The 23,727-nt window shown below is 50.9% G+C and overlaps 1 protein-coding gene across 2 annotated transcripts in view; it reads left to right on the top strand.

Annotated features, from left to right (window-relative positions):
• Window positions 1-23,448, top strand: part of GNAI2 (G protein subunit alpha i2) — a 95,291-nt gene extending 71,843 nt beyond the window's left edge. Inside the window, exons 5-9 of one of the 2 annotated variants that reach the window (XM_069095673.1) lie at window positions 12,069-12,197; window positions 16,114-16,243; window positions 17,168-17,321; window positions 21,907-22,101; window positions 22,827-23,448. In XM_069095673.1, the coding sequence (XP_068951774.1) occupies window positions 12,069-12,197; window positions 16,114-16,243; window positions 17,168-17,321; window positions 21,907-22,097 (604 nt within the window). In that variant the 3' untranslated portion in view covers window positions 22,098-22,101; window positions 22,827-23,448. Of the gene's footprint in view, window positions 1-12,068; window positions 12,198-16,113; window positions 16,244-17,167; window positions 17,322-21,906; window positions 22,124-22,826 lie in introns of both variants that reach the window. The other variant, XM_069095674.1, reaches the window with a different exon arrangement.
• The last annotated feature ends 279 nt before the right edge of the window (window positions 23,449-23,727 follow it).

Below are 23,727 nucleotides of genomic sequence, written 5' to 3'. Positions count from 1 at the left end.
GAAACTCCCACCTCCCTTCTGGAGAGAACCTAACACAGGAAGGGAATAAGCATTTATTTAGTGCCTGCTCTGTGCCCAGCACTGTGCTAAGTGCTTTTTTCAGGGGGTTGAGCATTTCTTAAAAGTGCAGTCTTAGGTCCCTGAGAGCTGCAAGAAGATCTTGCAAAGCCTGTTGTGATGTGAGCAGGGCCAAAAATATGGGAATAGAGGGAGCAGGAACAAATCTCTTCAAGGGTATTTCAGGGTTCACAGAGCACTTTTCTTCAAACCACTTGATAAGCCAGGCTGGGCCTTTCCCCACTGTTGTCCTCATTTTCCAGATAAATGGCAAGTTGAGGAAACTGAGGCTCACACTGTGAAGGGTGTCACACAGCTGACTTGCATTTGAATCCTGATGCTGGAGATAGGATTCAGCCCCTGCTCTGTGCCCTGTCTTTCACTGGAAAGCCCTGGGCACCTGACCCTCCTGCTGAGGAGGACATGTGCTCATTCATTCAGCGGCTCTGTTTGGGCTCTTGCTCCCTCCGGGAACTTACCCAGCAGCTCCCTGGACACGCTTGGCAGGAACTCAGAAGCAAGTCCCCTACTCCAAGCCTGACATATGCACAAAGCTATTTGGCTTTTGACGGCATGTCTGACTCTGGCAGATCAGAGGCATTGGAGACAGAGGGACAAACCCCACAATTTTTTAGGGGATATGAGCCTGGGGGTAGCTGACCTCCCAAATTCTGGGGAAGTATAGACTGTACAAAATGGATTCTGCCGAAGCTGGCTGCCAGCCTAGCGCTGGGGGAGATGTGCCTGAGGGATCAGGACCAGAGTCCTGAAGGGTGGAAGAGAGGCCAGTACAGGGACAGGGAGAGGACGGCACTGCTCCTTTAACCACTAGGAGGAAGGCCAGTTGCTAGCATGAGAAGGAAGAGAACAAGCATTTATTAAGCACCTACTATAAGCCGGGCACTGTGCTGAGTGTTTTACAAATCTCTCATTTGGGCCTCACAACAACCCTCTGACATGTGCTAATATTATCCCCATTTTACAGTAGAGGAAACTGAAGCAGGCAAAGATGCAGTCACTTGTCCAAGGTCACAAAACTCCTGAGTGTCTAAGGCTGAATTTGAACTCTTCTTCCTCTTCTTCCTGTTCTCCTGACTCCAGGCCCAGTGCTCTGTGCATTGTGATACCCCTGGCTTTCAGTCGTACGAATAGATGGAAAGCTAGGCCTGCCCCTCTTAGACATATGCTCAGTGTCCTCCAGAAGCTGACATAAAGCTTGGACTGATAAAACTGGTTGGGCTGCCCCAAAATGAAATTTTTTCCTGTCCTGCCGGCAGGCCTGGCAAAGTTGCCTTGATGCCCTCAAAAAGCTCCTTTTCTGGCCCCTGGGAAGACTAACAGGATTCTGTGCCACAGAACTGACCCAAACCGTCAAGGTCCCCTAGACCAGGGCCACCTCACTTTTTTGATGTTGAGGACCCCTCCCAGAATGCCTTTATTTGCATAAAATAAAATGCCAAGCATCACAGAGGAAACCAATTCTACCAAAATACAGTTCTTCACATTTTTAAAAGAACAAGTTCCTAAATCCCAGGTTAAGAAGCCCTATCCCATGTAACCCTCTCATTTGATAGATAAGGAAACTGGAGCCCAGACGGAGTTCCATAGGCAAGGACACCCAGGAAATCACACACCTCCTGATCTAGCTTCCGGGGTCTTGCCTTCTCTGCTCTTCCTCTGTCCCATCAGGCTTAGCTCTTGGCCTTACTTTCAGCTGAGGAATTAGCTAACAGGGCTTAAACCTTTCCACAGATACTTGCATTTTAATTGGAAGTTCTTGAAGACTAAGGGCCCCAAAGGAATGGAGATAGTCTAGAATGACTAGAGTCTCCCCAACCCTTCCCTTGGTGGATCAGGTCACCCCTTGCAGGGGGCCCTTCCTGGAGCCAGACTGGGACAGCCTTGGGGTCATGACCCTGCTCACTAATCTTTTTTGGATTTTCCTTAGGAAGCCTATATTTCCAATGGTCACATGCTCTCCTGGCCATTAGATTAAGAGTAGCTCTTTCCAGGGTTTAGGGTCTCTTAGGGCTGCTGGTGATGTTTGGATTTCAGGGAGCGAGCCTGAGTAACTGAATCCTTCACAGTGCTAGCCTTTCTCCATCCCCCGCTGATCTGAGAAGTCTGATTTCTCCCCCTTCCAGTAAATGTCACAACTCTTTCTCAGACCTCTTAGAAGGAGAGAGCCCAGATACTTGTGTGCAAATCCTTGTATGGCAAAGCCCATACCCTGCTCTCCCACTCACTGAAGGCCCCTTCCACTAGTTAAATGTTTGACTTCGAAAAACCTGTTGTTCATTGAGCGTTGTGGGTGCAGGCCTGTACTGGGTGGGCGTGGGGGGTAAGATCTCAATAACATGTGATCCCTGCTCTCAGGGAGCTTATATTCTGGCATCAGTAAGGATTCCATTCCTCCACAGTGTTAAGGTTGACCAAGGCCCTTCCTTACAGTTGACATGTGATAACAGGTGGCATTATCCCCTTTTGGAATAAACAACCTCAAAGGGGTTTAATGACTTATGGGCTTCAAGGTCACACAGCCAGGAAGGGTCAGACTTGGGATCTGAACCCAGCTCCCCTGCACTTTTTTACCATGCCATGCTGACCCTTTTTGTACAGGAAGTCCCTGGGGCCCAGAAGGAGGAAAGGACTTGTCTGTTCTGAGTCAGGGCCTAGAATCCAAGCTCTCGATTCTTGGACCAGCTCTCTTCTCTGCACCTTGCTACAGTATCAAATGTTCACACTGTCATACTTTCCCAGGGTTCAGAATGGGGACTGCTTAGCTCCCTGTTCTTGAGGAGAATTTATTGGCCCTTCCCAGTCTCGACAGGTCCCCTGCCAAGGCTACCCCCAGCCCTAACCTCCTGGGCTGCTTGGGCCCAGCATCAAACAAACAGTCATCCCCAAGGAACTGAGATAACTTTGGAGACACATTGTAATCAGCAAAGGAACGTTCCCACATGCCCCCCCCCCCCAGCCCTGCTGGGGAGGGGGTTGATCAGAGTCTCTGTTGGAGCCCTTAGGATGAGGTCTAAGAGGAGGTGAGCATTGAGAGTTTGGGGAGTGTCAGCCCATCTCTCAGACCCATACCTCCCTTTAGCCCTTGCCTTTGGCCCCTTGCCAGCTTCTTACCCGCATCCTTGTCTTTGGGAGCTGAGGAGTCCAACCACAGACAGTGGTTTGGATATTCTATCTCTTACCTAAATGTAACATCTGGAAAGAAAGTGGATAAGACACCAGAGGCCAGCCGCCTCCTACTCTCCACCCCCACATTTGCTTCTGGGAAGATTATATCCACACCGGACTGACCTGAAGCCCAGGTCATTGAGATCTATACCACAAGCCCAGAACATGGAAAGCCTTGAATGGCAGGTAACCTATTTGGGCATAATCCAGTACCTAGCACAGAGCTTTAGTCATAGTCAACACTTGGAAAAAGTTTGTTGACTTGAACAAGTTTGCCTTCTAGGCTGTGGGGAGCCACAGAGTTATGAAGTATCCAGGCTGAAATGGGGTTTAAAGATGGTCTCATCCACTTAGGTTACCAAGGCCCAGCAAAGGGACTGGGATTTGGTTTGGTCGGGTCCACGCTGCAGTTAGTGGTGAGATTAGGATGAGAATGCACGTCTTCCACTGCAGGGTGCTAGAAAGCAGTATGGTGGCATTGGGGGCAGCCTATGTAGGCCGGATTATAAGGAGCAGTCAGCAGCCATGCCCGTGTGCAGGGCCTGGGTCTCAGGGTCATGGATTGAGAGGGGAAGGGCCTTAGAACCAATTATCGATGAGGTCCAAAGAGGGGAGATGCAAATGTGGGACCTCCAGCTCCAACTCTCTTTTCACTGCACCATTCTTCCTCAGACCAAGCTCTTGAGAATTCTCTTGTGCTTTTTCCCCTTCACAGAAGATTGAATAATTGGCCTGTTTCTCTGTAAGGAGAAACCCTTCCTTCCCTCAGTTACCATCTTACACCCTAAAGCATGGTGGAAGAGAATCCTGGCTTCCATTCTTTCTCCCATGCACCATGTCAGGGCACTCGCCTGCCTGCTGGTTTTCAGAGAGCTACCCTCCTCTGGGGAGGGGTCTGAAGGTGTGATACCTTCAGGTGGCTGTACTTTTCAATCTCTTTTGTGTCATGAATCCCTTGGGCAGTCTGGGGAAGCCTAGGGACCCCTTCTCAGAATTCATTTTAAATACTTAAAAGAATGACAAAGGAAAGCAATCATATTGAAATAATTAGCAAGATATTAAAAATCAAAACAAAACAGCAGTTGATGGCCCCTAAGTTTAAGAAGCCCTGCTCCAAGAAGACCCTCCAGTGTTCTTCCCAGAGGAGCCCTGGGGGGAAGCCAGCTCCTATTTCCCTGATCTCCAGTGAGTCAGGCATTCCTGAACATCTCACCTGTTGGACAACCCCACCCCAAGCAGACCCTTCATTCACCAGGAGCCAGCTCTCTCCTAAAACCTTTTTTTTTTTGTTTTTTGCCTTTTTTGGAGGGGGAGGTCAGGGCAATTGGGGTTAAGTGACTTGCCCAAAGACACAGCTAGTAACTGTTAAGTGTCTGAGGCTGGATTTGAACTTGGGTCCTCCTGACTCCAGGGCTGGTGCTCTATTCACTGTGCCACCTAGCCACCCCCCACCTAAAGCCTTTTTTATAAGGGGCACCAAACATGGGCTAGCTCTAACTGAAGCAGGTCATTGCCAGCATGCCGTGTGACCCTGGCCATTTCCCCAATATCTCTGAGGCTTCTCAGCTTACCCGCATCTCCAGCCATGAGAGATAGATCATGAAGCAGAACCCTGCTTAGTGAGCTTTTCCTGAGAGAATGGGCTTGGGAAGGAGAGAAAAGGAGATGCTGTACTAATTTAGGAGCCTGAAGTGTTGGGCCTAGGATTTGAGCCTGGGCAGTTCTCACTCTGCCCAGTTATGCCACATGAACTCTCTATGTGATGAGCATAGGGCAGGCGATGCAGTTTCTCCTTCCATCCAGTTTGTCTCTAGTGTCCTGTGCTGTGTTTCAGGCCCTGTCCTGCTCTCTGCTCCAAGGAGGTGTCCCTCTGTGAGGCATTACCCTGTTTCCAGTTAGGGTTCCAGGCAGCCTGTCCAATCCAACAGGTCTCCCCCTGTGGTAGAGTCTTGAAGGGGTGGCTTCTCAGCTCTGCCTGTGAATGGACTTGGCCTCCCTTGGCTCAGTTGCAATATTTGAAAGTCTCTGTTGTTTACCCTGATTTCGCTCGAGAACCAAATAGTGCTGGGAAATAGTGGAAGCAAGTTCACAGGTCACCCCCATGAGCCCGGTGGCATCACCCTAGAGGCGGGCCTCCAGGAAACATGGCTGGGGTGGAGAGAAGCCCACGCTGGGGCGTTTGGCTGGTCCTCCAGCCCTCCTTGGAGCATAGGAAGTGCTCAGAGAGTAAGGACCAACAGATAAATAGCAGGGGAGACGGGAGGGCAGCTCTGTTCCTCATCACTGCTCTGTAGTGAACCAAGGGCTGAGGAGGGGTGGGAAGCAGCAGCACTCTCAGGCTGAAGGGCCACTTCCAACTTGAGTGGGAATTGGGATCTTTCAAGATTTCTCCATCTATCATGTGAAAAATGCAGCCCTTTCTCCTTGTCCTACTGAGGGACCCCTCCTCTGACTCCCTTCCAAACTAGGAATACAGCCTTGGAGCCTTTATACTTGACCTAGGGACAGAGGTTCTAGGCCAAAGCAGTTGTCTAGTCTAGGACATCTTAACCATTTTTGTGTCAAGGACCCCTTGGGAAGTCTGAGGAAACCTATGGACCCTTCTCAGAATCGTGTTTTTATAAATGCATGCATAGACTTATATTTCATTACAGTGAAATATAGTTATCAGAATATTAAAGAAAAAAAGTTCACAGACCATAGGTTAAAAACCCCTGATCTAAGGGGCAGCTAGGTGGCGTAGTGAGTAAAGCGCTACCCCCAGAGTTGGGAGGACTCAAGTTCGGTTCCGGCCTCAGACACTTACCACCCACACAAAAAAACTAGCCGTGTAACCTTGGGCAAGTTACTTAACCCTAATTGCCCTCCAAAAGGCAAAAAAAAAAAAAGCATCCCTGTCACCATAATAGCTTTTTAGGAGTGTCCAGGTGGCTCATCGAGTAAGAGCACCGGCTCCAGTGTCGGGTTGACCTGGAGATTGAATCCCAGGCTCAGATACTCAGCACCACACCCAGAAATAATTGGCCGTGTAACCTTGAGCAAGTTACTTAACCCTGATTGCTTTAAAAATAAAACAAACCCTGATCTAGTCCAGCCTCTTCAATTTACAAGAGAAAACTGTTACCCAGAGAAGTAAAGTAACTTGTCTTTGGGTCCTACTTAGGGGCTGTTGCCAGTAAGTCTGAAGTCAGAATGGGCCCAACAACTTTCAGTCCTGTGCCCAGCTACTCTGCTGAGCTTTCTGGCCTGTGGAGGGCCCCACCCCCTCAACCAGCCGGAGCCCTGCCTCAGCCTGCAGCCCTGGAATACACTCAGTACAAGGAAGGGCCAGTGGAGCATTCACTCTCACCCTCTCCACCTCCATTTTACAGGGGAAGAGGCTGAGGTCCTAGCGGGGCAAGGGCCTTGCCCACGGTCACACCAGCTACTTGCAGAGTTTTTCTCCTGACTCATTCTCAGCAGGCTGGAATGTGGGAGCAGGCAGTGGATGGCCACCTCAGGGTGAACGGAACCGTTAAGGCTCTGTGACAGTGGAACTAGGGAGAGTTTGGGAAGGGTGTGGTCCCAAGGCTATACTTCGTGGGAATGCTGAGATCCCCAGATGGTTAGCACAGATAGGACTAGAAGCAATTTGGGCCAGTGGTGGAATTTGGACCCTCCCTGCTGGTGACTGCCTCAGGAAACTGAGCTCCCTACCATGGCCAGGTGTCCCCAAATAGAATTCCCGACCTCCTTGACCCCCAGCCACTGCCTCACAGATCTGAGCTCTTCTCTAGGTGGAACATCATTGTGCCTTGGTGTCTTACTGAGGTAGAGAAGTTTGTGGTCTGCTCTGGCCCTTGGGCTTGTCGCTCAAGAAATCAGTATCTTTGTGGAAGGAGAGGGGGAGGAGTTTTTCCCAGGGCTTCCCAGGGGCTCTCTGATCTCCTTAAGGCCTTGTCTCTAGCACAAGACATGTTTTGCACACTAGGCCACCTGTCTCTGAACAGGCCCTTCAGAGGTCAGTGCCCCCTGACTGGGTAACCATGAGTACTGTTTACAGTCAACAGAGGGGCTGGAGAGAGTGTTGTGTGCAGAAAGAACACATAGTCCATGGTCCAGGTTTCAGTCTTGGTTCTCCTTGTGACCTGGGTGACTTTGAACAAGACACTTTGTTATTTTATTACTAATAGCAATAATGATGTTATCTGGCATTCATATCGTACTTTGAGGTCTACAAAGCACTTAACAAATATTCTCTCATTTGATCAGCACAACAGCCCTGGGAGGTAAGTGCTATTATTATCCCCATTTACAGATGAGGAACATGAGGGAGGAACAGAGAGATTATATGACTTACCCAGGGTCCTACATCGAGTTAGTGACAGAAGCAGGAACTAAGTTGCAGTCTCCTTTATGTCCTGTGCCACCCGAATCCCAAAGTTGGCCTATCCCATTCACCACCTAAAATGAGAAGATCTAGCTGGATGGTCTCCGTGGTTCTAAAGCTGTGCTTCCCTGATCTGCAGAGGTGCCGTTTGGGGGGAACCTCCTTAGAGAAAGAGGCCAGAGAATGAACGAGGTCTCCCCTGGTTCGTGTGAACTGGGAAGTAGCCCTCTCACCTCATCTCCTCAGTGTGAGTGTGGACCTGGTCTCCCTTAGCCCAAGGAGGCCCATGGTGATGGTTACATGGAAGACTTTGTCCCTAGGAAGGGAATCCTGGGGGCTTGGGAGAGGGGCACGGCGCTACTTGGAGCCCCTGAACCCAAACCACACAGCTGGCTTTTCCCTCATTAGCCACCAGGAGATGCCAAAAAGCATTCCAAGCCCTAGAGAAAACTGAGGGCCTCAGTTTCCCCTTCCATGAATGAGATAACCAGACTAAATGGCCTATAAGATCCCTTTCTGTTTTAAATCCTCATATTGTAATGACTTAGAATCTAGAGAGCCAGGTCAGTAAGCATGATGGGGAGGTGGTGGTGACCCAGCCCTGACAGAAGGCCCGCTATTCCTGAAGGCTGTTGAGCATAGGCTAGACTGGGGGACTTACTGAAGGTGGTGGGACCTCTCTTCCTCTACATCAGAGGACCTGCTGGGCTAGCTTGGGGGGGAGGGGGATGCCTTGGGCTACAAGGTTCATCAAAGCTGGGTCTTGGGATCAGAAGACCTTCGTTTGTCTTCTGCCCCTGCTGCTTTCTTATCTGAGTCACTCAATTGTTTCAAGGCCTCCATGTCCTAACTGCTTCAACTGTCTCACCCCTAAGGCTCCTTTTAATTCTACAGCCTTCGCTTATCCGTAAACTAGGTCAGTACCACTTGGGACCACTTACCCACAGGGCTCGTGCAGAAGGAAGCTGCTTTATAAACCCCCAAGTTTTAGCAAATCCTGAGCCCTGGGCTCCTAGGTTTGACAGCTCCATCCTTCGGCCCTCCAAGAAGGAGGCTGAGGCCCAGTCTTTGCTTGTTCCCTCTTCCCATCTGTCCTAAGTGCTGGTGTCAGCCCCGAGGGCCCTCCTCCTTGGCTTTGTATCCCATGTCCTGGTTGCAACAGAAGCTCTGGACAGCCCTTTCCTCTTCCTCCAAGCCTGGCCTCTGGCATGGACAACATCCCTGTCCTTGTCATCTGGGTGGGGGGAGGGGGAGACAGCTAAGCTATGAGTTTCTGGATCCACCAATGCCAGTCAGTTGTCCCTTTCTGTCTACCTCCAGCTCCCAGCCCCCCAACACAGCTCTCAGCCAAGGCCTAAAGTCATTACTTCTCCCCCCTGCCTGCCCCCAGTTCCAGTGGGAAAGCTGAGCTGACAAGCCATTGCTTGGGGCAGAGGATGTGGGGCTCCTGTCAAACTTTCAGGGGGTGGAAGCGACTTGAGAGAGCCTCTGGTCTGACCCCCAAGGAGATGAGAAGAAAGAACAGGACAAGAGGAGCAAGGAGAGAAAGGGAAGAGAGTTAGAAGGAAGGGAGAAGAGGAGAAGCCTGCCCCCACCCCAGCCTTCCTGCCTTTCTTTGTGAAGCACCGGGAGTCAGTCCATTTATCTTACAGCTTATGTACTTCACCACCGAGCCAGGCCAAACTTAGCTTTTTCATTAAATCCACAGGTCATAATTTGGGGGCCCAGGACAGTGTGGGTGGGCCCAGCACAAATAGTTCCTAAGGCTGGGGTTCTTCATTCCTCCACCCCCCCCCCCGTTGGCAACAGAAGCCTTGAGCTGGGCTGGCTACAGCCCGGCAGTGGAGGGGGCCGAGACCAGCCCACAGGGGCTGTAGGTACATGCTGCTCTTCTGTATTCTCTCCAGGTCATGAAGTCCATCACCCAGATTCCAAGCAGCTGTGCCAGGTTAGGCCCACAGGCCAAAGGAGAGTCTTAGAGGGTTAGAGCAAAACAGGATGGACCTTGGTAGCCATCCAATCCTACCTCTTCAAAGAAGCTCAGTGACTGGCACAGGGTCCCACAACTGTTAAGTCAACACAGCGGGGGACTTGAATCCAGGTCCTCTGATTCCAAATCCAGTATTCTTTCCACTGCACTTAGGGTGACTGAAGTCTCCTCCCACCTACTCTACTCAGCCATCCCAGCATTCTGTTCCCTAGCAAAGGCTGGGGAGGACTTCCTCTTCCCAGGAGGAAGTCTTTGTGAAGGCCAGATATAATTCTATCTATGCCTTCAAAATAATAATAATAGTTCACATTTCTGGAACACTTTTTCTGACAACTCTGAGCATGGTGATCCCCATTTTAGAGATGAGGAAACTGAGTCCCAGAGAGGGAAATTAGATTGCTAGGGCCACACATCTAGTAAATAGAAGAACCAGAATTTGAACTCATTTCTTCTGTTTCCAAATCTTGTTCTTTAGTTAATGCTTTGATGCTTCTTTTTTCCTTCAGGGACTAAACCATCCATGCCCTGTCACTACAGGACAAGTGAGCAGGAGTTATCCTTTGGGGTCTCATGACCAGGGTGAGGTCAGGGACATTTAGGGGTAACAGAGCCCATGTTACTAGAGCCCGTGTCAGAACTGCCTTTTCTGTTTATGTATGGTGGCCAGGTCAGCCTCCTAGACCTCTTGACAGAATCATTAGTGTTTCTGACCCAGAGGGCTCTTGGAATTCACTGGATTCAGAACTTAGAAAGGAGCCTTTGACGTGATCGAATCCAACCTATTTTACAGATTGGGAAACTGAGGGAGAGGAAGGGACTTGCTCAGGGTGACAGTGAGTGACAGAGCCAAGACTGGTGTCCAGATGTCCTGACTATGTCCAGAGTACTTTGCCCTACATTGCTTTCTCACTACCCTTTTGTCCCTTGTTTGGCTCCCTGCCCCCACTCCAGGCATCTGCACACAGTAGGGACTTAGCAAAGGCTGTTTGCCAGCCTGGTTGGAACATCAAGGACTCCAGCTGGGCTTTCTTCCTGCACAGCCTCCACCCAGCAGCTGTTGCCCGTAAGGTGTTTTGCCACTAATGAGAGAGGAGCTTTGTTAATTATCGGGTAAAAGGGAGCTGAGGCCCTAGGGAACAGGTGTCGGCACCACCTCCTCCCTGTGAGGCCCCCAGCTCCTAGACTGTGATGGGGCTGTCAGTTCCCTGGGAAGGCCAGCATGCATCAGCCCACCCTGCTGTTGGGAGAAGGTGGGGCTGGGGTGGGAGAGATTCTGTGTCTGGGAAGCTAGGAGCTGCTAATTGCCAGATTACAGCCTGGAGAATTCCCTGATTAGCCCAGCTAATGGTTCAGAGGCAGCCTGTTTGTTCTAACCCAATTATATGCCAGAGATTACATGGCAGAGACCTAGCTGGAGCCTGGCTTCCCTCAGAGCAGAAGGACTACCTGGCTCCCGTCCTCTTTGGCCCATGCACGCCATCCTTGGCTGAGTACTTACTGTTGGCCCTCTCCCAAAAAGAGACTAGGAAAGTGAAACCAATTCATGAGAGGCAGGATGAGATAGTAGAAAGAACTCTGGTCCTAAAGTCAGAAGAGCAGGGTTTCTCAATTCTTATGCATCCTAGACTGACAAATCATTGTCCCTCTCTGAGCCAGAACTTCCCATTCTGTAAAATGGGGGTACTCAGACTCAAGCTGCCTCCTTTCCCAAGCTGTGGTGAGGGAAATGCTCCATTAACCCTAAAGCACTATAGAAATGCAAGCTATTATTGCTCTCACTGAAAATGCAGCGTATTATTGATAGAAGGCTGGGCTTGGAGTCTGGACGCCTTGAATTCAAGTCCTGCCTCTGAGACAGACTAGATGGGTGACGTTGCATAAGTCACTGAAGCCCGTCAATGCCCCAAGCAGCTCTGGAACTGTCAGTGACAGATGAGCTGCCTGTCCACATCTACTGAAAGAATTTTCTGCATAACAGTCACAGATCCAGATTTTTAAAAAATTTCCTCTTTCAGCAAACATTTTCCTAGCACTTGGGCAAGTTGAATCAACTCCTTTGGATCTCATTTTCCTCAGCTTGAAACAATGGGTGTAGGAGAGCTGGTGGTAATAGCCCCTGCCCCATCTCCCTCTCAGGGCATGGCCAGGGTCCAGGAAGATCATAGATGTCAATGGGCTTTGAAAACTATGCTCAGGCTTTTAAAGTGAGGGAGTGGTGTTAGTTGTTTGAAGCAAAAATCAGAGAATTTTGATAGGTGAGGGTGGTGACTCACAATACATTGTGTTCGGTGAGGGGAAGGAGAGGTTTTGGGTTTGGGTGAATATATGTCTAGGGCCTGGGGATGCCGGGGACAAATAGGTGGATTGAATGCTGGATTTCTCTTATGTCTCGGGACAGGCTTCAATGCCTCAGCACCTCCTCAGGTCCTTCCTTCCTGACCCTGTCCCTCTTTTCACCCCACCCAGCTATCTAAATGATCTGGAAAGGATATCTCGGTCCGACTACATCCCCACTCAGCAGGATGTGCTGAGAACCCGAGTGAAGACCACTGGTATTGTGGAGACTCATTTCACCTTCAAGGACCTACACTTCAAGTAAGTGGGTAAAACCAGGAAAGGATAAAAGCAAAAAAGAAAACTCTCAACCAATCTCTCTGAAGAAGAATGATATAAAAACGTCACAGGACACCATTAAGCCCAGCCTCCTCATTTTACAAATGGAGATAATGAAGCCTAGAAAGGTTAAGTGATTGCTAGGGTCACACAAGGTGGTCCGTGGCAGAGCCAGGATATAACCCCAGGCTCTTAGACTCCTGATCCTGCCTAGTCTCTGGCCCTACCTCCAGCCTTCCAGGCTCACCAGGTTCTGTGATCCCTGTCCTTCCCCCTTTGTCAGGGCAGATGAGTGATAGCTGCTTGTTTCCACTGTGTGAGTGTTGCAGAGAAAGATGAAAAGACTCACCTCAAGAAGCTGCATGTCCCTAGTCAAGGACAGTCAACATTTATTAAGCACCTACTGCATTCAGAGCACAAGGTTAGGGGTTGAGAAGAAACAAAACTTCCTAATCATAAGAGGGAAACCATGTGGTAGATAAGAGTTGTCCTCAGAGTCAGAGTGACCTAGGTTCAAATCCCACTTCTGACAAATGCTGACCTGGTGGACTGTCAGTAGTGTGCAGGGGCAGAGGGAGTTTCCTAACCTAAGTGCTCTACACTAATAAAGGCACAGGTCTGGACTCAAACGAAACATGGTAAACACTTACCTGGCCTTTAAGATTTGCCGAGCACTATGTACCTTAACTCCTAGGTCCCCACAGCAATCCCAGGAGGCTGGTATTATTGCCAATTTTACAGATGCAGAAACAGACTGAGTTGCCTAAGGTCACACACCTAGTAAGTATCTGAGGCAAGGTTCCCTACTCTAAGGCCAGTTTTTTAGCCATAATACCTCCAGATAAGACTGTCCCTGCTCTCATGGTGTTTATAATCTTAGAGGATGGTAAACAGCAAGATTGTTGTGTAAGTGTGTATAGAGTGCTTGTTGTCTGAGGTCCCAGTCATTGGGGAACAGAGGGATCTTATCTTCTTAGAGGAACTAGCTTTGGAACCAGGCTTTCAAAAAGGGCGGGTGAGGATTCCACAGTGGACGAGGGAGAGTATTCCAGGAATGAGGACAACCTGATAAGGCCTGCAGGCATAGGGTGAGTTTGCTGGGGCATAGAGCTGTCTAGTTGGGCTGAGGCATAGGGGGAGTATGAGGCACAACCTCAGAGGCACTCCAGATTGTAGAGGGCCTTGAGTCTCAGGCAGGAGAGCAAGTAGAGACAGTAGGAAGCCTTTGAAGGGTCCTGAGCAATGCATCGGAGCAGGGAGGCTATGGAGTCGTCCAGACAAGCAGTGACAGGCTGTAGAATAGAAGAGAAGGCCTAGGAGAGTGTGGAGGCAGTCACCCAGAGTGGGCAGCCAGTCAGGTGTTCGAGGGAAAATCCCAAATACCCGAAGCTCTGTTCTCAGCCTCCTGCTTGCCACAGCTGAGCTGGACGATTCTGCCCCTGTAGCCCTCTTGTGGCCCCCTTTCCCTCCAGGCCCTAGATGAGGATGGCATGAGATTATATTGGCCAAACACTTTTTTTTCTAGATGGCGTTTGCATACACATCCAAAGAAGGGCTAGGGGCCTGTTCTTTGTTGTGTGCCCCTGGAAAAGTGTCAGAATCAGGGCTTGTCTCTAGATGGGACTAGATATCAAGTCCACTCTTCCCTCATTTTACTGGTGAGGAAACTGAGTCACAGAATGAAGAAGGCTGTAGTGAGCAGCCATGACAGGCTTCAAACGTGTGTCCTGAGAGAAAGGGCCTGTCCTGCCCTGAATTTTCCAGGGATCTCTCCCCAGAACTCTGGAGGAGGCCTGGCCAGATCCCCCACTTTGGGGGCTGAGTTCTGGCAGAGAGTCACAGCATCAGCAGCAGGCGCCAGCCAGCACACACTTGCTGTGTGACTGCTCAGTGCCCTCTCTACCCCTGGGCCTCAGTTTCCACATCTGCATATTGAGGGAATTGGATTAAATGACCTCTCGGGGCTCTCCCAGCTCCAATAGGGTTCTCCCTCCATTTTTTTCCCCCTGAAGAAAAAAAAGTATTTTCCAAACGCTCATCACCTTCAAAAGTCACTATGGGGACACCTTTGTAACTGCAAAAAAAAAAATCTGAGGGAACACCCCACAGAAAGCTGCAATAGCACAGGCAGAAAAGTAGCTGCTTCGTTTAGCCTTCTCTGAGCCTGCCTCAGTGGGCAGGGGGTTGGAAGGAGTTAGCGAAGGCAAAGAGGTGGGTTGTTAGCCTTTATTGAGGCCAGGAGAGCTGAGCCCGCCAAGGAGGGGGCACTGATGGCCCTTGCCTGAAGGTTGGACCCCTCAAACAAAGGTATCTGGGATTGTTTCCCATAGCTATGTCTATTGAGGAGCCAGAGAAAGAGCTGATGATTAGAGGATAGTGCAGTGCTCATTAGAGAATCCCATGATGTCAGAGGTGGGAGGGGCTCTAGCCCAGCTCTCCCCTCCATTTTAAGATGAGGAAATTAAAGCCCCAGAGTCTAGAGAAACTTGCCTGTACCCACATAGTAAGTTACTGGAACATCCGGGACCAGAACCCGATTCCCTGCCCAAGGGAAAAGGACTTGGCAAGTTGGAGGGTGAGCTGGGCGCAGCTGTGTGCCGGGGCCCTGCTGCCAAGGAGAAGGGGTGAGGCCAGGCCCAGGAGAACTCGTAACAGTACGTTACAGTTTACTTAGCATGAGGCAGATTGTAGGACTATGATTGACTGTTCCCATTTTGCAGATGAGTAGTAGGGAGTAAAGGGGAGAATAAGAGACCTGGAGCCTGGAACCCTGGTTTTAAATCCTGGCTCAGATTCTTGCTGGTGGTGTGGCCTCGAGAGGCACCGAACCTGGTGAAGCTTTAGCTTTGCATCTGTAAAATGGGGATAGTCACCCTTGGACCAGCTGACCTGCCTTAGCTGCCCTCCAGGACAAATGCTGGGGAGGTCATGCGGCTGAAGCCCAGGGGTAGCCCTGGGAGCACTCTGCAATCCGTCACTATGAAAAGGAGGGAGACACATGCTCACTCAGAAGGAGCAGGAGCTGAGGCCTGAGCTGCCTCAATCCGGCTGAGAACCACAAGGAATCAGAGAATGGGGGGGACCCTGAAGATTGACCAGTCCAATGCCCTCATTTGGTGAAGGCCAGAGAGAGGAAGGGACTTGGCCAGAACGCACCAGTGAGGACCAGGGGCCTTTCCACTCTCTGGGAGAGCTCATTTGCTGCAGACCTTAGACCACTGTGCCCCACAGGAGAGTTCAGAATGAGGTTTAACTCCTGGTCCTTGAACCGCAGCCCTCTAAGGCCTGTGGCAGCCAAAGTAAGTGGGAAAGCTGCAGACTTGGGATGCCCCACGTCAGTTCTGCCGACTTGATGTACAGTCTGATGACAGGACTGTGCTCTGCCCGGTCCCAAAGTGGAGGCAGGAATTCCCATCCCCACCCTCCCCTGGGATTGGGCGATGCTGAGCATAATTAATCCTACTTGTATACCCCTTTATTACCTAGAGAGGTCTGAGCAGATTGGGCCTGGCCCCAGTGCCCTCCTGTAACAGAGCAAGGACCTGATACTGAGAACCCAGCTAGTGACAGAGGGCAGCACTAGAGAAAGATTTGGTCTCAAGGTAAAGAAAACTTCCTAGCCTTGGAACCTGTCCAGCAGAAGGCCAGGCCACCTGGTATGTCCTCAGTATCTTGTCCCTGGATATATTGAGCTGGCTCACTACTTGCTGAGGGCCCAGATTGGTTAGACTAGATGCCCTCTGAGATTCTGGAAGAGACGTGCCCAGCGTCAGGCTCAAGCAGGGTGGGAGCCAGGAGGGGATCTAGTTTCCTTCTAATGCCAAATTGGGGGCAGGCGGAGGAGAGGCAGCTCCACCAGCAGGAGCCACAGACTGACTTGAGCCCTGGGTATTTGCAGGATGTTTGATGTGGGCGGGCAGAGGTCTGAGCGAAAGAAGTGGATTCACTGTTTTGAGGGTGTGACGGCCATCATCTTCTGTGTGGCACTGAGCGCCTATGACCTGGTCCTGGCTGAAGATGAGGAGATGGTAAGGTGTTGCCCCTTCCCCCCACTGCCACCCCAGGGCCCCACACAGAGGCTTCAGGCACATGGTATTGATGGACCCCTTCCCCCCCATTCACACCAAAGCTTAGTAGGAGATGTAAAGGGGAGGGGGAGGGTCATTGGAAAGGAAGGAATAAGAAGTCAGCAGGCCTTGGAGACCAAGAGGGGGGAAACAAAGCACCCCTTCCTTCTGTCCTAAGGAGCCCTCAGTCTAGATGAAACATTCCTCCAATTACAGAAGGAGTTGTGGGGGCGGAGGATATGGATGGACCTTGGGCTGGGTCGTAGGAGGAGGAAGGAGGCTTTGCAGATAGAGCATTGCTGCTCTGCCTTGCATCTCAGTCCTCTCCTGTCCTCTCCCCCTCCAAAAGGCTGAGTGACTTCTCTCCAGTAACAGAGGGGCCTCAGTATCTCACTTACACCCCCTGTTGCCTTCCTCCTGCCCTCCCTGCTCCTTCATCAGCCTCAGTAGCTCCCAGAAAGGGCTCAGCTGGCAAACTAGCAAACAAGTAGAACACTAGGCATGGTGGACAGCAGCGGCAGGGCCCTGACTCTACTCACTGAGCTCTGTTTTCCCAGACACCCCAGCGTGTTGGTGTCATATGACAGTCCTGGTCTCCCTCCATCCCTCTAACCCCCCAGCCCCACTGCCCAGCTGGGGCTGGGGCTGTGCCCTGCAGGGGACCTCTTCTGGCCCATGGCAGGTGGCTTGGGGTGGGCCCTACTGTGGTCCATCTCCCTTCCTCCCTATTCTACCTCCTGTGCCTTGGGGCTAGAAAGAGCAGTTCCTGTGCACCTCTCCCTCCCACCCTGGAGCCTGAGGCCTAGGACATCGTCTCAGAAATTCTGGGAACTCCCTGCTGCTTCCTCCCCCTCAGCTGACCTTCCTTCTTCATTCTGCCTCTAGAATCGAATGCACGAGAGCATGAAGCTTTTCGATAGCATTTGTAACAACAAGTGGTTCACAGACACCTCCATCATCCTTTTCCTCAATAAGAAGGACCTGTTTGAAGAGAAGATCACTCACAGCCCCCTCACCATCTGCTTTCCTGAGTATTCAGGTATGAGGCCTGGCTAGAGGAAGGGAGGAGGAGCACTGTCGTCTGCTTCCCCAGGTGCCGAGGAGGCCTCTCCATCTGCTCCCCCGAGTCCCTGGGGGAGTGGGGGGGAGCTTCGCAGGCCAGGTTCACAGCTCCCAACAGTGACCATCCCCAGGGTGCACAGGGGGCTTCTCAGTTCTGCAGCCCCTAGTAGTGAAGGAGTCAACATGAACACATTTACCACCAATGTGACCTATTTGAACTCCTCAGTCAGAACAGATGACCTAAAGGCACCCCTGAGTGCTCAGAATGGACTGGAGCCCAGCGAGGGCAGGGCCCTGGAGACTAGGCTCCAAGGGCTCAGGCGAGGCATTCCTGGTGCCCCCTTCCTGGTGTTACCTTGTTTAAGGAAAAAGGAACCAGGCCCTGGAAGGAGAGGGAGAATAGGAGGCAAGTCAGCCCTGACGGGAGGGTGGGTCATGGAGAAGAGTTGAGACCCCACTGGACACCACTGGGCCAGAGAAAGGACAGAGTGCTGTCCAGTGGTCCAAGGGGGACCCCTGCTGGAGGAGAGGAGAATGGCAGCTACTCCTAAGCCAAGTTCCCCTCGCTCCTTCTCTAGCCATAGAAACTGTCTCAGAGGGGATGGATGGGGCCTCAGGAAGCTCCTCTGACAGGACCCATCGTACTGGGGAAGATAAGCCAGGTTTCTACCAGTAACCAGAAGAGAAGGGAAGGCAGAAGTGGGGAGGACAGTGATGGGAAGACTCTGAATTGTGTGCCAGCTTCCCCTCTCACGATGACTGGCCGCTGGCCCTGGGCCACCAACCGTGTTGGCAACAGCTTTCTCACCTATACACTGAAGGTGCTTGCCTAGATGGCCTCTGAGTCTGTTCAAGCCTCCAGACTTAAGATTTTGTCTTGGCCTCCATTCCTCTGAATTCCTTTTGTAAACACACCTGGGGGAAAAAACAGACCCCAGGAAGGAAGAGACGTTGGCCTAGCACTAGGCTCCTGCTTGCTTCTCTTCCTTCTGCCCTTCCTTGTCACCTCCCCAAGTGGTGTGGCCACGTTGATCTCTATCCCTCTATCCCATCAAGGCCTGGCCTTAATGCCTTTCCTAGAGCTTTACTGGCCACAGGACAGAAAAGTACAAATGAATCACCCTGAAATCTTGTCCTGAAACTCTCAGCTCCATGGGGCCATGGCCCTGGCCTGAGCTGGCTCAGGCTGCTTCACCCTAACATAGCATCATGGAATTAGGACTGGAAAGGACTTCAGAGACCATCAAGCCCAACCCCATCCTTTTACTGATGAGGAAACTGAGGCTGAGAGAGCCCAAGTGATTTACCCAAGGTCCCACAGCTAGTAAATGTCTGAGGAAGGACTTGAACTCAAATCCTACCTCCCAAGTCCAGCTCTCTTCCCACTGTGATACCTGGCTGCCTCTTCATTTAGGAGAAAAGCCAATGAGCTTCTCCCTGGCTAATGTTAGCACAGCATGGTATATAAAACAGAGGGAGCCTGGGGTAGCTTCTCAGCTCAATACCCACGTGACCTCAGTGATAACTTTGTTGGGCCCCTGCTACTCTGTGTACAACATGGCAGCCTAGTGGAGTCAATGCTGGATAGGCTTGAATCCCATCTGCTGGTGGACCCTGGATAGTCCACTTAGCTGAGAACATTTTACCTCACTGATAGAGTTAGTACAATAATAACAACCACTTTCCAAGGATTTTCATGAGATTTATATGATATGATATGCTTTGCAAACTTTAAAACATGCTCTCCTATTTGCAAAGTTACAAATACCACATTACATGCATCCTTCCAAATAGAAATGAGAAACAAAGCGAGGGCTTGCATTGAGCAGTCTTTAAGGTCCTTTCTGGAAAACACCAAGAGGCTATGGTTGTACCACATCACACTGGTGGCTCCTCCTGAACTCAGATTCTCTTTCCACCATCTTGTACTTGGGACATTAAGTGGCCAGACTCCATGCATGGTACAGACTCTGTCATCACCTAGCCCTCCTGGCTTCCTTCAGTCCCGCCTTATGTAAGAGGCCTGTCCCGCTTCTCTTTTCCCCTCTTCCCCTCCCTCACAGGCCTCTGACATGACCGGCATTTTAACTGTATAGAAATGTTCTTTGCATTTTGTCTCCCCCATTAGAATGGGAGCTCCTTGAAGGCAAGGACTGTGTTTCTGCCTTTCTCTGTACCCCAGGCATAGGACCTGGCATAGAGTGTGACTTAATACATCCTTGACCCACCACCTGACCAACCAGCACCTTCCACAGAATCTCTTTTATCCATCCCCTTTCCCTCTCCTTGAAGGACTCAAGCTCTCAGGACTCCATCTCTCCTCTGCCTGGACTACCATCATCACTTTCCATTTGGTTTACTTGCTTCTGGTTTTCCTCCTCTCCGGTCCATTTTCTACACAGCTCAAATGAATATTCCTAAATTACTAGTGTGGCCGTGTCACTCCCCTTCCCAAGAATCCTCCACAGCTCCCTGCTGTCCCTAGGACAGAACACAAGCTCTCTGGCCTTTCAGTCTTCTCCCCACATAGTTTTCCACACTTACTTTCTAGTCCTCTCCTCCCAATACTACAGCTGCTAGCCAAGCTGGTCTTCTGCCTGCTCCCTAGACTAGCTATGAGACCTCCGGCTTCCAGGCCTTTGCATTGACTGTCCCCATGCATGGAATGCCTTCCTTCCTAACCTCTGCCTCTTGGAATCCCTAGCATCCTTCAAGGGCCACCTCTTACTTTGTCTCACTCAGACTTTCGCCTGATTTTTGCCAGGTTGTTAGTGCTTTCTCCCTCTTGAAATTACTTTGAGCCAGCTGGGGGGGTTGAGCACTGGACCCAGAAGCAGGAAGACCTGAGTTAAAATCCTGCCTCAGTCACTTACTGTGTGTGACTCTGGCCAAGTCAGTTAACCTTCCCCAGCTTCAGTTTCTCCATCTGTAAAATGGGGACAGTAATAGCACCTTCCTCACCAGGTTGTCGTGAATATCGAAGGTTTGCCTTGCAAACTTTAAAGCTCTATATAAATGACAACTGTTATCGACATCATCATCACCCTGGATGTCTCACTTCCCATCTTCCACCTCCAGGAGCATGTAATTCCTTGACAAAGAGGGGCTCTTCTTCATTTTCTCCTTGTATCCCTAGAGCCTTGCACACTTCAGGCATTTACTAATGCTTGCTGAATTGAATTGAATTGAGGTACTGTAGATTCCATGGGTAACATCTCCATTCTACAGATGGAGGAAGTGAGCTGAGAAGAGCCAGTGGTCCTTGCCAGAGGTCACATAGCCAATGAGTTTCAGAGGCTGGATCTGGACTGAGCTGTCTCCTGGCTCCAAGTCTGGCACTTGTTCCAGTAGACCATGGTGCCAAGGCCATGACCCAAGGACCCTTCCCTAGAGAATGCCTTCCAAGTTGTCATCAGATGGTGAATGACTATTCTTTGGACATGGCCATTCAGCAGGTCAGAACTGGCCTCCCTGGAATTTTATCAAGCCCACATCTCTTTGTCTGGACCACTTAGTAAATGCTCTGCAATCCAGGTGGAAAGCTAGATAATGGGCATCGGTCTAGAAATGGAGCCAGAAAAGGAAGTAAAATAACTTGAACTGCTGTTAAAAAGGCCATCTGAGACTTGGGAGTTTGACTTTGGGATCCAAAGTATAAAATTACATTTATCCCCACCCATGAAAACCTCTTTGTGATTGATTACTGCCTTCTCTTCTCGATGTCCCATTCTCTAGCCATCCCTATAGTAGCTCAGATAACATCCATATAGTTGATAAATTCTACTTTTTCCCCTTTTTGGGTCATTAGGGCAGTTTTTGCCCCATTCTGATTCCATGTTCTCCATGGTCTTTCAAAGTTCATTGACAGTGAGTGATTCAGTAATCATGTCTGCCCGTCTTCTCAGTATCCAGAAATATCAATTTTCTGGACCTGGTGACTTGGGCTCATCAAGAGTCATTAGTCTCAAAAAAAACAAAAGAATCAGTCTCAGATCACCCACTTTTGTTCATTCTTTCTCTGTCCAAAGATGACTTTCCTAGGCAGAGAAAACAGTAGCTACATAAGCGTTCTCATTGGACATTCATCTCCATTGTCCCATCCAGCCTGAGCAGCAGCCCTGGGCTTTCTATGATCCTTCTTTTCCCCAGTATAAGTAGAAAGCTGTTCTCTTTAGTTGTCTTCTCCAGCCTTGTTTTTGTATTCACCTTTATCTACCCTTGCTTACACATTCTGCACAAGTCATTTTAAGATCTTAAGTGGCCAGAGGGATTCCCTCTGTATCCACATCAGATTCTTTAGACTATCCCCCTTTTTCCTTATCAGAATTGTTTTTCTCTATTCTCCCTACCTGGGTGAGCCCCCACCAGAGGTATCCCCTGAGTTGTCTCTGGCGCTTGGTCCTGGTGACCTGGAGATGGCGCTTAGCCCCTGAGAGCTAAGGAGGTAGTGGGGCTTCAACTGGATCTGGGAAGTCACAGAGCCGGTAGCAAGGGTGGCCAGCGGCTGCCCCTACAGCTCTCTTCTTCCCCATATATACACCAATATCCCCATCTCTCCCCAGGGGCAAACAAGTATGACGAGGCTGCCAGTTACATCCAGAGCAAATTCGAGGACCTGAACAAGCGGAAGGACACCAAGGAGATCTACACGCACTTCACTTGTGCCACCGACACCAAGAACGTGCAGTTTGTGTTTGACGCCGTCACTGACGTCATCATCAAAAACAACCTGAAGGATTGTGGCCTCTTCTGAGCAGGTGGAGGGCCGGCGGGCGGGAGGTGAGAACCTGGAAAGGGAAGACAGGCCAGGACAGAAGGGGGATTAGAGAGCTAAGGACCACACACTGTGGGGAGATCGGAGGCTGAACATTCTGGGGGAGGCCCAGCTCTGACCTCAGGAAGTCTTCTGTCTAAAGAGGAGGGGGGACAAGGTAGAGGTGAAGGCTGTGAAGTCCTTGGGGAGCCCCTGGTCTGGGTAGAGATCAGTGTGCAGACAACACACACACACACAGTTTGAAGGCAGTTTTAAAAGTTCAAGGCACTTTGAGTTAATGCAGGAAGACTGAATGGAATTGAAGTCCAGACAGGGCCCTCCCTCCACTGAGGGGGTCCTAGCAGCAGGGGGTTGGCTGTAGACATAGCTAGAGGAGGGCCTGCTGGCATCCCTCTCACCACCCCCAGGCCCTCAGAAAGCCTGGTAACCAAGCAACTGCAGACTGGTTTCTAAGCCTGCAGCCAGGACCTTGATGAATGGGCCTGGTCATTGTTCTGAGGGCTGGGAAGGCCAGAGAGAAGGGGATGCTGAGACAGAGAGACACTGCAGTGGGAACGTCCTGGTGGAGGCTGGAGGCTGGGGCGGGGGGTGGCCTGGAGCAGCCAGGAGCCAGTGACCCAGCCTGAAGGCCGAGAACAGGGCAGAGCCACCTGGACTCTGGCTGCGTGGCGCTGCCGCCCAGGGCTCACTAATCTCTCCTCCCACCAGGGCCACTTGAGCTGGTCAGTCTCTGAGCAGGAGGAAGATGCAGACAGGACCAAGGAAGGATGCACCGTCATAGCGACTTCACCTTCTCTCCCCAGTCTCCTCCCCTCTCCCTCTGTTTCCGTGTTTTGGTTTCTCCCCCACCTAACAAAGAGACTTTGGTGAAGAGTGGAAGGCAGAGGCCCCCAAGCCTTGAGTCTGAGCCTGCCTGGCCCAGCAGCTGTGAGGGCCTCCTGCCTCCCTGCCCTCTCCCCAGCCCTCCCACCACAGCAGTCCCTTCACCAGCTCCATCCTGGGCCGCATCCTGGTTTCTCTTCTATTTTATTCTGTGTTGGGGGGAGGGGGGTGTCAGTCTTTCTGAAACTTGGGTTTGTGGTAAAGGAAACCCTGTATTTCTCTGGCCAATACTGTTGGCACCTCTGCCTTCCAGGACGTTCCCCCCAACCCCCAGCCCAGCCCCTGGTCCCTGCATTGGCAGGAAGCCCCTCGCCAGCTGTGCCCGTCCCCTTCCAGGCCGGCCCAGCCCCCTCAGGGCCTTGGGGAGCCCTTCCAGGATAAAGCACAAAGCCACCCTGAACAGGACGGTGATGCTGATGACAACATTCCTTAGCCCAGAAGTCCCAAAGCTCCTCTGTTTTTCTTGGGCCTTTTGTGTGTGTGTTTTTTTTTAAATATAAATCAAAACTTTAGGGACCTTTTTAGAGAAGACTATTTAAAACTGTCATGTACTGAATGGCTGAGTCGTCCTGGTCTGTGCTGGATCACCTCCTTCAGGGGAGCCCGTGCCTTGGCTGTCTGTCTGTTTACATCTGTCTGTCTCATCGCTTGCTCTGGCCCTGGGGGCTGTTGTGGGGGCTTCACCTGTATTCTGCACCCACTGATGATGGGACAGCAGCTCTCCAGC

This window comes from Petaurus breviceps, unplaced genomic scaffold (assembly GCF_028583685.1).
Source record: "Petaurus breviceps papuanus isolate PSGF00001 unplaced genomic scaffold, PetGlider_PUasm1.0 227, whole genome shotgun sequence".
NCBI classification, from domain to species: Eukaryota; Metazoa; Chordata; class Mammalia; order Diprotodontia; family Petauridae; genus Petaurus; species Petaurus breviceps.
The sequence above is the reverse complement of the archived record's forward strand: the minus strand, read 5'-3'. Positions and strand labels throughout refer to the sequence as shown.